This window comes from Syngnathus typhle, linkage group LG16, assembly GCF_033458585.1.
Source record: "Syngnathus typhle isolate RoL2023-S1 ecotype Sweden linkage group LG16, RoL_Styp_1.0, whole genome shotgun sequence".
Classification (NCBI taxonomy): Eukaryota; Metazoa; Chordata; class Actinopteri; order Syngnathiformes; family Syngnathidae; genus Syngnathus; species Syngnathus typhle.
The window spans coordinates 573,072-585,511 of NC_083753.1; the positions used below are offsets into that span (position 1 = coordinate 573,072).

General features: G+C 41.1%; 2 protein-coding genes, 1 long non-coding RNA gene and 1 other non-coding gene across 7 annotated transcripts; 2 read left to right on the forward strand and 2 right to left on the reverse strand.

Moving 5' to 3' along the window:
* The first annotated feature begins 2,138 nt into the window (after positions 1-2,138).
* On the forward strand, positions 2,139-6,761 carry LOC133169326 (uncharacterized). The gene is made up of 3 exons (XR_009718397.1): positions 2,139-2,283; positions 2,380-2,509; positions 3,674-6,761. It is a non-coding gene; the product is annotated as an uncharacterized LOC133169326 (long non-coding RNA).
* LOC133169310 (protein L-Myc-1b-like) lies at positions 2,928-6,889 on the reverse strand. 4 transcript variants are annotated; one of them, XM_061301412.1, is made up of 4 exons: positions 6,783-6,889; positions 5,932-6,428; positions 5,481-5,534; positions 2,928-4,227 (listed from the first exon to the last, which is right to left on the reverse strand). In XM_061301412.1, exons 2-4 carry the CDS (start codon positions 6,419-6,421, stop codon positions 3,641-3,643), a joined length of 1,131 nt encoding a protein of 376 aa, XP_061157396.1. In that variant the 5' UTR covers positions 6,422-6,428; positions 6,783-6,889; the 3' UTR covers positions 2,928-3,640. The 4 variants fall into 4 exon arrangements, with proteins under 4 accessions (XP_061157396.1, XP_061157398.1, XP_061157400.1 ...); XM_061301414.1 differs by lacking the exon at positions 6,783-6,889 and having other exon boundaries at positions 2,928-4,218; positions 5,932-6,421; XM_061301416.1 differs by lacking the exons at positions 5,481-5,534; positions 6,783-6,889 and having other exon boundaries at positions 2,928-4,218; positions 5,932-6,421.
* A 2,181-nt stretch (positions 6,890-9,070) lies between these two features.
* Positions 9,071-12,428, forward strand: LOC133169585 (zona pellucida sperm-binding protein 3-like). The gene is made up of 9 exons (XM_061301925.1): positions 9,071-9,087; positions 10,151-10,493; positions 10,561-10,673; positions 10,953-11,059; positions 11,124-11,298; positions 11,371-11,488; positions 11,543-11,622; positions 11,695-11,783; positions 11,845-12,428. The coding sequence occupies exons 1-9, from the start codon at positions 9,071-9,073 to the stop codon at positions 12,378-12,380; spliced, it is 1,578 nt and encodes a 525-aa protein (XP_061157909.1). The 3' UTR covers positions 12,381-12,428.
* Positions 9,692-9,765, reverse strand: trnai-aau (transfer RNA isoleucine (anticodon AAU)). Its single transcript has one exon. It is a non-coding gene; the product is annotated as a tRNA-Ile (tRNA).
* Positions 12,429-12,440: the final 12 nt, after the last annotated feature.

A 12,440-nucleotide genomic window follows, 5' to 3' on the forward strand; every position in this document is an offset into this window, starting at 1 on the left:
TGGTTAATACAATCCTGCCATTTACACACAGTGAGTTTGATGTTGCCGCAAGATAAAACTATTCATCTTCCGACTTTATCACGTCTCCCACATTTAGGAGGTCAGTGATAAGGAAGATTGCCAAAGGAATCACGAACCAAACCACACCTGTGTGTTTATGGTTATTCTTCACGCCGCCTCCCAATGTAAACACACAATACAAGATGGGCCATATAGAAGACAACCATGATAGAAATATTGCTTGTGTGAGTGTGTGTGTGTGTGTGTGTGTGTGTGTGTGTGTGTGTTTTTTAAACTACAGAGACAACTACAGGGGCGAAAGACTCAGCACAAACTAGCGGATGTTGCAAAACTTCATCCTCCTTCGTTCCAAGAACAAAGATGCAATTTATTGCATTGCGCAATTCAAAGGCTTGAAAAGGTGAAGTTGATTTTTATCAGCACTCACGTATAAGATCCATGCCTATTGGACAAATCTAAATTTGGTGTGTAAATTTGGACAAATGCTCAATCTCTAAAATGATGCGTGTCTAAAATAACTGAGGTCAAAGGTCAAATCATCCCATTGTCACTCTTCGATCAGGCTTTCACTTTTTATGTGATTGCACCACATCTCAATGTCACACATACAAAAAGCACATTGTCAGGGATGAGATTGAGCGTGCGTGGAAAGAGGAAATACAAATCCTCCATTCTCCACAGTCCCACCCTGATCGCATACATCTAGTATTCAAACAAATAAGGGAAATCAATGATCCTTAAAATAATGGAAGGGAAGCAAGAAAACAAGTATTTAAGTAAAATGATTTGCAAGCATAAAATGCTTCCTTGTGGATTCCAGATGGAGACTTAAATATTCTAGATGTGTGTATGGACAATTGTTTTGTAGCGCACGTGCATGTGAGTAAAAGTGTTCACATAAGCACTTCTGAACTTCTGCGTGGGCGAGATTCAAACTCAAGAGCCGAATTTCTGGTCTGTCAAGTTTGCAGGGTTGAACCGGCAGGTTGAACCATAGACAACAAGATTCACTGGTACTACTTATTGTGGAAGGTCTGCTTCTTAGATCGTTCGGCAAGATGCAGGGCCACCAAACCTTCAAAATTGAAACACAATTGCTCATTGAAACACAATGTTTTGCAATTGATCTGAACAAAACCAATGCAATTTTACAGAATAAAAGAAGCCAGCACGACTCTTTTGGGTACAGGTCTTTGGATCTGGGCAGTATTGGATCAGAATAGCCTGTTACTCCACATGAATGTAAACATGAGGATATAAACATTGCACATATTTCTTCCTGGTCCGATATCAGTCTGCATTTTCCTTTCACTTCCTGGTGTAGTTAGTACAAGTGCAAATAATATGGCCACTGACAAAATGAAGGGATGACTCATATTTTTAACGTGATGGACGGCATTGTCAGATGTCTTCACTGCATTGTTATTTCCAACATAATAAAAGAAAGAAGGGAATATCCCCTGGTAATGATTTGGATTTCCCAACTGTTTTCATTGAGTTTTTCTATAGCACCAGCACACTTTAAAACTATATATAAATCATAGTTTTTTTTATTTTAAATCGATGAAATATTATGTAATGTTAATCTGTAAAGATATGGTATTTGAATGTGATTAATTAGACAATTTAACACATATTTTAAATTTCTACATACATCAACAAACACCAAAAATTAAAGCTTTTTAAAATAATGTAATTAATAGCTACGTAAACAGACATTTAAATTATATTTATAACACACGGTAGTCCTCAGTGAAATCAGACGGATTATCTTGTGTGAAAGCAAAACAAAACATTTGCCAACATCTGATTTGGAAAACAGGGATCACCATTTTAAAAAAGATCATTAATGGAAGTGGTGTATTTTTTGTCTACAATAAAACGCTATCTTGATAATATGTTTTATGTCTCCCGAACTATGAAAAAAATGTAGGAGTGTTTCTTCAAATGTAAAATCGCAGCCAAAATGTATACATTTCAGTGTGTACTACTGAATATTTTGCACATGGTTTCTTTCAACTGCAAATATATCTCGAGGGAAAGTGCACAGGACGCAGGTGAAACACCAATAAAGCCTTGACAAAGGAAAAGTGCGAGACGGTTGGAGTGCAGGGTGTGTCATGCTCGTCCATCAGGCTGTACCTGAACAAAACTGTGCAACTGACTGTGAATTCCTCAGCCAGAATCAGCCAGGCTTGCTGGGACTCGTCTGCGGGGTCATCAAGAAGTTCTTAAGTACAATGATTCTGACTGGACCCAAAGGTGTGCTAGCAGTCGACCGCAATTTACTGGCTTTATTGAATGCATGGTCGTTGTTTTTAGCTTATGTAAAAGTGGGTCATGTTTCGGCAACAATAGGATAACGCAGTTGAGAAATGGACGCAGAGGTCCAGATTGACACCACGCCACTCCCTGGAGTGTAACAGATGAGAGAGAAAAATCAATGCAGTAGCTACAGCAGCTAGGAGAATTCACAGCGTAGTCAAGGGTAAGTTTCAAGGGCAGGCTGTCTAACGTTGTGTTGGCCAGCTGCTTTGCAATATACTAACACTAGACTAGTGACTCAGAAGGCTTTGTTCCTCTTGGATCTGTTCAACAAACAGCTGACAAAAGGTCGCCGTTTCTTCAGTTGAAATTGGCCGTTAAACACCTATGTAGATATTGAATTAAAAAAAGATATTTGCATCAAGAGTAATTTACATTAACAATGTAGGGTGTATTCCGGATTAGTTTAAGATGATCCTCATTGAAAAAAAAAAATAGTAAAAAAAGAAAAAAGGAGGGAAATTTCGAAGCAACCCCAAAGTTTTGAATGGTAGAGCAGATTTGCTTTGCTTTTGAGAATATATTTAGAAAAAAAAAAAAGGTCTACCAATATCTTGGGTGAAAAAAAGAACAGCTCCACGTTTGGTTGCAAATAAGGTATCAAAATTTAATGTTGCTTTTGAATGCACATGTTTAACAAATCAATCAAAACCATCAGATGCATTGATTTTCCAAAGTGACGTGTGAGTATAAAGTACAGCAGTGCAACTTTTTTTTTTTTTTTGAACTCCACATTTTCTTAAACAAAATAGAGGCTCCTTGATGCCCGGTGGGCAATCAAACAGAAAAGTAAAGCTCAGCAGCAACTGATGATTTTGCTATGCTCCTGCAACAGAGAGCACGAAGCTATTATTTACTGACAAATGTGAACAGCCACACAAAAATCAAAACAACAACAACCAGCTCACGCACTCGCACCATACATGGCACTCCATTCGATTATTAATGTGCAATGATGGAATGAATTCACCTCAGCTCATCTCCACACGTACTCTGAATGATGTGTTAAGCCGGTTAACACACAATGGAGCATCTCAGCTCCCATCACAGCATATCAGAAAATATCTTCTGCCAAGCTACAAAAATGTTTGCATCATCCTCACTGCAAAACTGTGCAAAACAGGAAAACAAACCCCACTGAGATAACAACCCTTCCATCAATAACAGGCTCAGGGCAACAATTCTGCTACAAAATGTATTTTAAAAAATCAAAACCAAAAACTGGAGGCTGGAGGTTGTCATATAGTAAAACAATGTGGCTTTGCAAAATTGATTAAAGTTCTTATTTGGAGGTTCACAAACGCTTCAGTGCAGCTAATCTGCGCAGGAGATGATGCTTCCGGGCTTTGAGGCGTTTGCGCTCCTGTTGCTGTTGGTTCTCCTTGGTGTGCAGCTCCTTGAGGTATTCCGTGGCGTGGGTCAGAATGGCAACCTTGGGGGTCTTGGTGGATTCAAGACCTGGGATCTGATCTCGGAGGGCCAAGAACCTGGACTTGAGGTCGTTCCTCCTCTTCCTCTCCAGGTAGTTGTGGTTCTTCCTGCGGTCTACGTCCTCCATGTCAGAGTTCAAGGAGCTTCCCGAAGGTGAGATCGGACGACTGGACGCCGGGCTCGTACGCTTGCTTTGGAACTCCTCCAGGTCATCCTCATCTTCATCATCATCATCATCGTCGTGAGCGTCGGGCTTGGTGTCGGGGGAGCGGGCTGCATAGTTGTGCTGCTGCTGGTGAACCAAGGCGTGGAAGCTTTTAGGGAAGGGGTCCGCAGGCACTGTGAGGTTCACTGGCTTGTGGACACTCGCCAGTTGGGCCTGGTTGTGTTTGCTCTCCACCGTGACAACATCAATTTCTTCTTCTTCTTCTTCGTCTTCTTCTTCTTCTTCTGTAAATAATACACAAAAACAACTTTTAGGGGAAAGAAAAATCAATAATTAACAGACCTTTTTTCACACATTGACAAAAAATCCACAACAAATAACATCTGTTTTTATCTCTCTATGCCAATGACGTGTAGTGAGAGGCATAACAATTAAATAGTCTTCCACTAAATGTCAGTAAAAGTAACTTGTACATCTAACTAATGACACAAACAACAAAGAATTGGCTAATCGTGTGTTGTAGGCAAGACCACACCAACCGAGACCAAGATGTTAGTTAGGGAGACTAGAGAATTGAAACTGGGATAAGACTTTTGGGTGTTGAGATTGAGACTAGGGCGTCTACAAAAAAAATAAAAAACCATTTGCAACAAAAACAAATACAACAACTGAAGTTTGTGCTTAGTGCACACAAGCATCAAATTATAGAAGCCATTGAAACACATCATACATTACTCAGTGAGCTACTTTCTCTTTGAAGTGATTTCTCTTTTAAATGGTCTTTGACAATACCACTATTGTCCTGGAAAAAGCGTTTTTAAGCAATATTTGTTATTCAACAAATTTGATGAACCTCCCAAGTAACGCTGACCAAGATTGTTGATTGTTTTTGTGCCAGCCTGCTTTTGACAGAAAAATTGGGTGTAATATTAAATTGCTGTCAGCTCTGAACGTTGGTCAGAAAACATCGCAGGTATAAAAAAAAATTCTCAATGTCTTAGAATGTGGTGTTCTGATTTTAGCTTTGCCAGTGTGGTTCATTTAATGGTTACTTTACCTGTAAAGCGATGTCTCAGCACCAGAATTTGCACGCTGCTATCTTTCCGCTTACATTTTGCTTGGCAAATGAAATCGCTTTGGAAGCCAAACTCAACTACTGGACGAGTTTGTTGACATTTTTCCTGATTTATCTGGGATGCTGTGTCTCGAGTAGTCTTCCCTCTCACTCTCTGTGTGCAGGGGGCGTGGCACTCCACGCGACACAGAGAAAGTGCAGCACCCGGTTTCTGTGTTTCACATTGATCAGTTGTACTAGCTTGGTATCAACCAGCCTTGATAAAGAAAAAATTCAAGTCCGCCCTGTCTGACGCCTTCGATTTGAGGGGAGACCAACCCTAAAAGGTGGTCTCGAGACCAAGACTGATCTCTATAAATACACAAGAAATAATTAAACTAAAAAGAGCATGTCTGATACTAAATAAGTAAACCGCTGAGTATAAATTGAGATCAATAACATGACAACATTTAGTGTGAATACTTTTGGTTGTGTGCTGTGCCACAAGACTCTTCTTGTTCTTCTGGGTTCGAACCACTGGATGAGGAACAGTAATAATCCAATTTAGGTGACAATAGGAAGTGCATTCCAGAGTCAAGCAAGCACATCACTATTTCCCCCACAGAGCTTCGAGGCATTGGAGCAAAGAAGAATTTGAGCCTTTGTCATGGACCACAAGGAACATTCATCAGCAATTGTAATGAGTGGACCTGATGGCCAGTAGGCGTGCTCTAATTGAGAGACCTGAAAGGTTGATGCTTTTCCATCACAAATCACAGGGGCTCATCCAATCAAATGTAAAACAGAGGTTGCTGAAAGATTGGGGGGGGGGGGGGGCAGCCTCGAGACGCATGTGGTACACTCAGTTACGCAATGTTTTCACATTACGTATTGTTAAAAAGAAAATAATTCAGAGGTCAGGCTGCGCCCTTACCGGAAGAGTCAGTCCGAGAATCGGAGCCAGATGACGCTGTTTTCCTGCAGCTAATGGTCGGGTAGGCGAGAACATCCTCAGGGTCAACAAAGTCCGCAGCCGAGAAGCCGAATGATCTGCTTGGCTTCGCGAGGCTCTGCGAACCAGGGCGAGCTGCTGGGGGCTGAGGCGGAGCCGACTGCTTGCCGTGCATTACCTTCTCCAGCGCTTTGCTGGTTGAGAAACTACTCCACATGCAGTCCTGGATGATGATGGAGCTGATGTTGGGGACCGGCCTCTGAATCTCGCACTCGTCTTCCTGAGCCAGGACTCTGGATAACCAGCCCACGTTGCAGTCCCCGCTCTCCAGAGTCTGGGGGGGAGACGTGGGAGGGGAGGGCAGCAGCTCGAACTTTTTCCAAATGTCCTCGCTTGGAGCGCATGAATTGTAGAAATCCTCTTCGGTATCAAAGTCATTGAAAAAATAGTGCTGGTAACAGTCGTACTCCATTGTTAGGCTGGTGATAAAACAAAGCAAAAATACAATTCCTCTTTGATTTTAGTCCTTTGAACCTGAAGGAAACATTGCAGGAAGTTAACCGCTTTGAATTTCCAATTGATTGTTACGGTGACGCCGCGAAACATGAGCATAATGCGCTAAATACTCGAAATAAATTTCCGCGGTAACTACATTTAACTGGTAATGAAGACCGGTCCGTTCAGAACTCGAACACCACAAACATGCAACGTGCAAAGTTCACTCAACTCGATCCAAACAAAACTTGCACAAAAGATCGTGCACAACTCACTGACTCCAAAAAAATTCAGGTCAAAAACAAATCCACTGGTAGCGTGCACGGACTAAAACCTACCCGAGCTGTTTTGTCTTTTGTTTTAGTTGTGGCTCGAATAGCCAACAAGTCGCTGGCTGCAGTTCCGCCCCGCGACGAGTACGGAAAGCCACACTATGCGTTTTTCGCGCCAGTAGGAATCCTGTTATATGCACGACCAACGTGTAGGGAGGGGCTACCAAATGGATGCATCAAACTGTCCCCAAATCCTCTGTTGTCTTTTATTTCTTTGTTGTCTTTGTCTTTTATCCACACCTGGACTTTTCTTGTACCAATATGTACCAATTAGACTTTTCAGGTTGGCTTAATTCGACAATATTTCAATGAGTCTTTATTTTGGAATTTGATATATGTTTTGGCCTTTTGTAAAGGTCATATTTTAACAAATTCCTAGAAATGTAGGTTTATTGCAGCTAGCGTAAAGGTATCAAACCTAAGGCCTGGGGGGCCAGATCAGGCCCGCTGCATGATTTTATGTAGCCCGTGAAAGCAAATCTGTCATGACCCTCGCTAAAATCTTCATCGGAATGTTTTCTCATTTGCAATAAATAATATTTTGAAAGATTTTATTTACAATTACTTGAACAATAATTTGAGAAACTGATATCGTTGAACATTGAAAGCTGTGAACGTATCATTTTTTTTGTGTAATGTATTATAATTTGATGAAACATTTGTTTGGTCTTATCGTCCTCACGGCCCTCCGAAGGAAGCCGCATTTATGAAGTGGCCGTCCACAAAATTAAGTTTGACAGCCTTGAGCTAGCGTATTGATCAGCTTGAATCTTGATCATCACATGACGGTGACACCCCTGTACACCGACTGAATACTGGGCTATGAGATTGAGGCGTTGAAATAACAAACCTTTAACATCTAAATTAAGCAGGTCGATGTAAAAACTATTGGTGGGAAATCGAAGCTTCAGACTTGCTTCATGACCACTTGTATATTTTTGACTCTTGGCGATTTGGAGACACTAACTTGCCCTTTCTTAAACATAGACACTTGGTGGCAAATGTGCGCTGGATTATTTAATATGAGTGACACATCCCAGTTATAAGAGGATGTACACTTGTGCAACCACATATCTCAGTTGTTTATTTCTACTTCCCCTTTTGAAAAGACTCCACCCTTCCATTTTGGTTGCAGAGGTTTTAAGGGTGCAAAAGTTTGAAGTGATTTATCTTAGTGTCGTTTTTTGATATCACAAACATTCTGGCATTTTAACAGGGCTGGGCAGATTTTTTATTCACAAATTTCTGCCCCCTGCCTCCTCATATCATCACTGTATGCCACCTGAAGTTTATGCATACTGTTTTTCTGTAGCACCTCCACAGGTGGGCAGTATAAATCCGAGTACATATGCTTTATAAAGTGCTGTTTTAACTGAGCACATAGAAAACTTTCGAATAAGCATGTTAGCTTGTCGCATACAACAAAAGTCAGGGAAAGATAGTTTTATGTCTTCATTATGCCTAATGAATATAATGTTGCTGTTTTTTGCATTGGTGGTTGATAGTTGTTATGTTGACAACTCGACATCCAGTTCTACGTTCATTCAAAAGCTTGAATAAATCATCCATATATACATTAAAAAGGCAAGGAGACAAAATGCTGCCATGTCGCACACCGGAGGGAGATAAAATATAAAATACATTTCCCTACTTCACAGACATCATTTGAATCAGCTCAAATTCTATATTATAATTTTAATGGATTTAATGGTAAGATGATAGTATTGATGAAGACAAACTTGTTTTGAAATCCAAACAGACCTGTTTTCTAGCCTACTTTAATAACATTTTTTATTGATGCCAAGGGAAAGAAGAAAACAAGAAAATCTGAAAAAAATATTTTTCCTCAGCTGGAACTTTGTCAGGGGAACAATGCTTAACACTAACAATAGCCCACTCCCTTTGTCACCCCTCCATCCCCTTCAAGTGGCCACTATTGTCTTTTATTGTTATAGTAGCATATGTGTGAGGATACTCAAGAAAGGAACGAGGGGGTGGGTTTCACCTCGGGTGAGCACTCGTGTTAGTCACATGACCCATGGATGGGTATCACACAGTTGGCAGTAAGGGAATTTGGATGGTTGGATGTGATCATGTTATATACAAGAGGAGCCCTCCTTTTCCCCACGACCTCTGTGACACTCACACTACCCTTTGACCTGTACATCCCGATCCCGAGCAGGTTTCAAAACGGGTCCAGTCAACCAGAGACTATGCAGTTAATGTGAATTATTCACACACGTTTTATTGCTCCCCCGAGAGGTCAAATCACCACCACTCAGACACACCCCAAAATGAAAGAACAGGCCTGGTAACAGCTTCACCTGCCAAAAATGACATATAGCTGACTTATTTTTTGTCGTCCCACAATTCTTACTATTATTAAATTATGGTTATTATTTATGACATTTGGGGACCTTTGTAGATTAAATCAGGACTGAAACTCAAAGCCAGTGAGCTCCAAATTCAAATCAACCCCATAAGATTTTTTTCTAATGGATGACAACTTTTTAGGTGTTCTGCTTCCACTGAAAAGAATAAAATAGCTATGTGCTTATTGTATCCAAGACAGCTGGTAGTAGCACGCCGCTTGGTGGCTAACATGCGCAATTACATGCTTGTGAAGACGGGAAAAACGCTCGTCATAAGGGGTAAAAAGAGTTCAAACGTCAATGTCCTTTTTGAATTTTGAATTAACCACATGTATATTGAATATAAAATATTGTGAAGATCTCTATATAGATTTGTTGTTCGTAATATATTTAGTATAGTACTACAATCCATTATTTTAACTGGGCAAAAATAATTTTCCGTTTATATTTGGCTGAATTAAATTTAAAAATTCTCACGACAACTGAACTGTGTCCTTGGATTTCTTTTTTTAAAGAAAAAACAGGTGCAACGACAAAAACACATGGCCCGTACGGGGATCGAACCCGCGACCTTGGCGTTATTAGCACCACGCTCTAACCAACTGAGCTAACCGGCCACTATATATACCGTGTTGGTGTTTTAGGATTTAGAATACATCAACCATGGTTGAGCCGGGCGACTTACTGAAATGCTAAAACTAAAACCCAGAAAAAAATCCCAGTACTCTCCTGTTCTATCGACTACTTCAGCTAACACATAGACGCCGCCACATCCCAGAATTAACTGTTATATTAAATTTAAATCGAATTAAATTTATGAAAACCACTAATACATAGAAAATACATTTTCAATGCGCCTGTAGTTTCCTCCAATAATGATCTTTTTTTCCACCCATCACCTCTAATAACCTCCAGCTGTGAACGTGCGTGGATTTACGCGCAACGAAAAAAAATGACAGCAAAACATCTGTCCACTTCATTTTGTGCTTTATTACTTTTCAGCCTCGGTTGCTGCAAAACGGGCACTGACGGCTCAACGTCTGCCGTATGGCGAACTAAACCAGGCACCCCGAAACCCAAACCTGACCCAACCCACGTGAGCAAACCCACTCGTGTGTTACCAACTGTTAAAAACACTGGCTTCGGCTTGACAAACCTTCCAGACGTCTCCGTGACATGCTCCGCGTCCAACTTGCTCGTCCGGGTCAAGCCTTCTTTCTACGGCTTCAGCGCGGATGAGTCGGAGCTTCAACTGGGCCCAACCTGCAGAAGCAACGGTATCCTGAGACCCTATGGAGACCTGCTCTTCAACTATCCCCTGACGGCGTGTGGCTCCCGGCAAGAGGTAAACCTATATCCATGGCCACTTTTTGTACTCAGAAATAACAACATATCCCCCCCCATGACGGCAGTTGCAGCGCGACTTTATTGTCTACAAATTCACTCTCCATTATGAACCTTCAACCGGGAGGTTTCCAAGCGGAGCGTCTCGGATCGACGTCGACATTCAATGTCGTTATCAAAGGTATGAAGAGGTGACAAGAGTACTCACACTCGTTACTTAAGGAGAAATTAAGTGTAAAAAATAAAATCAATGGCCGTAATTCCTAGCGGCCCAACAATTCACCAATTTTCACAATAGGTAAGACAAACTTACCAATTGAGCCAAACAAGCCAATTAAGGTATACAACTCAATGTGAAAGTATTTATGAAAAGACAGCTAAAGACATTCAATGATAAAACAAAGAATATCTTTCTATGAGAACTTGACCTACATTTATCTCATGCTCTTTTTTTGCCAAGGTATGGGCATGTGTACCAATTGGCAGTCAAGCCCACCTGGACCAGTGCAGTTGTGCGTAAAACTCTAAGAGCCAATCCAAATGAGTTTCAAATCCATTTTATGGATGGTATGTCTAAATACAACTTGACATTATGTGCATCATATCACACTAAATAGTGTGTCAAATTCAGATTTATGGAGCACCCCGATCAAAAATCAAGTGTTCCAGCTAGGTCAGCAGGTTAACGTCCAAGTCTCTGCTCCACATCTGCCCACTGGAAGGAAACTGTATATCAGCAGCTGCCATGCTTCACCAGACAGCGGCTCTTCATCATCCCATAAGTACACAATCATTGGCAATTTGGGGTATGGATTGTGTACAGTTTATTATTCCCCCTTAGTGTTCCAATTGTGATGTCATGTTCATACCATCCACAGTTGCATGCTGGACAGTAAGCGAGACCCCGAAGGGGCTTCTCAGTTCATCTCCCGTGTTCACGGAACCCTGAGATTCTCATTCAAAGCCTTCCAGTTCATTTTTGACCCCGAGAGTGAGGTAAGAATCAGCAGCCATGTCCTTAAGTCAAAAGTGACTCATGTTTGTGTTTAGATCAGCCTTCACTGTCAACTATTTGCTACATCAAAAGAGCCAGGTCCAGCGCAGAAATCATGCACATACAAAGAAGATAGGTGAGATTGAGTTCTAAATCGATTTATTCTTCCCCAAGTGGATGGGGTTTATTTTTGATCATCTTTTGTTAGGTGGAAGGCCCTTTTGGGAGAGGACTCTATTTGCAAATGCTGTGATTCTCAGTGTGTGAGCTCCAAGTCAAGGAGAACAAGAATGGAAGGTACTAGAGTTATTTTTCTCCTGTGAATGTTTTTAATCCACACGTTTGTTATTTTGCAAAGGTTCCGTCAGAAGTGGCTTGATGGTTTCGGATCAGCCGCTTGTTGCAGAGGAAGGCTTTCTGCGTGTCAGAAGATTGAACAATCCTGTACGTGATGTGCTCAGGGATGACATCACATGGCAAAATGAAGACGTACTTGAGATTGATGGCAAAGAAGAAAAAGACAGTAAACAGAATTATGGAAAAGAAAGTGTGATTGTAGGAGAAAAGATGAGACATGACACGATTGCCCTTCAGAGTCAAAAGCCTGAAGAGAGAAGTTCGAGAGAGTTCACAGAGGATGGATCTGGAGATACATTGGAAGGACGAGATGCCAAACTGGTATTCCAAGAAGATCAAATAAAAGCGGTAAAGATTAAACCCATTTTAGCAGCACGAGTCACTCTGCAAAGTGATGCACCACAACTTGATTCCAAAGTTGAAGAAAACTGGAATCGCTTGAATGGGACTGAAGAGACAACAAGAACGAAGTCCTCTGACGTCCACGATGAGCTGGCAAATAATCAAGAGCCGACTTGGTATTTTACATGGACATAATTTGAATTTCAATCATTACACTCTGCCATCGCAATAAATTTGACAAATACAACAGCAGCA

Excerpts from the sequence above, each read along its gene's own strand:
- LOC133169310 (XM_061301412.1), bottom strand. The coding sequence starts at position 6,421 with ATGGAGTACGACTGTTACCAGCACTATTTTTTCAATGACTTTGATACC. Across the intron at positions 5,535-5,931 it reads TTCTCGGACTGACTCTTCCG|TGGTTCGAACCCAGAAGAAC; the intron begins GTAAGGGCGCAG and ends TTCCTCATCCAG. Across the intron at positions 4,228-5,480 it reads GGCACAGCACACAACCAAAA|AAGAAGAAGAAGAAGACGAA; the intron begins GTATTCACACTA and ends TATTATTTACAG.
- LOC133169585 (XM_061301925.1), top strand. Across the intron at positions 10,674-10,952 it reads ATTCAATGTCGTTATCAAAG|GTATGGGCATGTGTACCAAT; the intron begins GTATGAAGAGGT and ends TTTTTTGCCAAG. Across the intron at positions 11,299-11,370 it reads ACAATCATTGGCAATTTGGG|TTGCATGCTGGACAGTAAGC; the intron begins GTATGGATTGTG and ends TACCATCCACAG.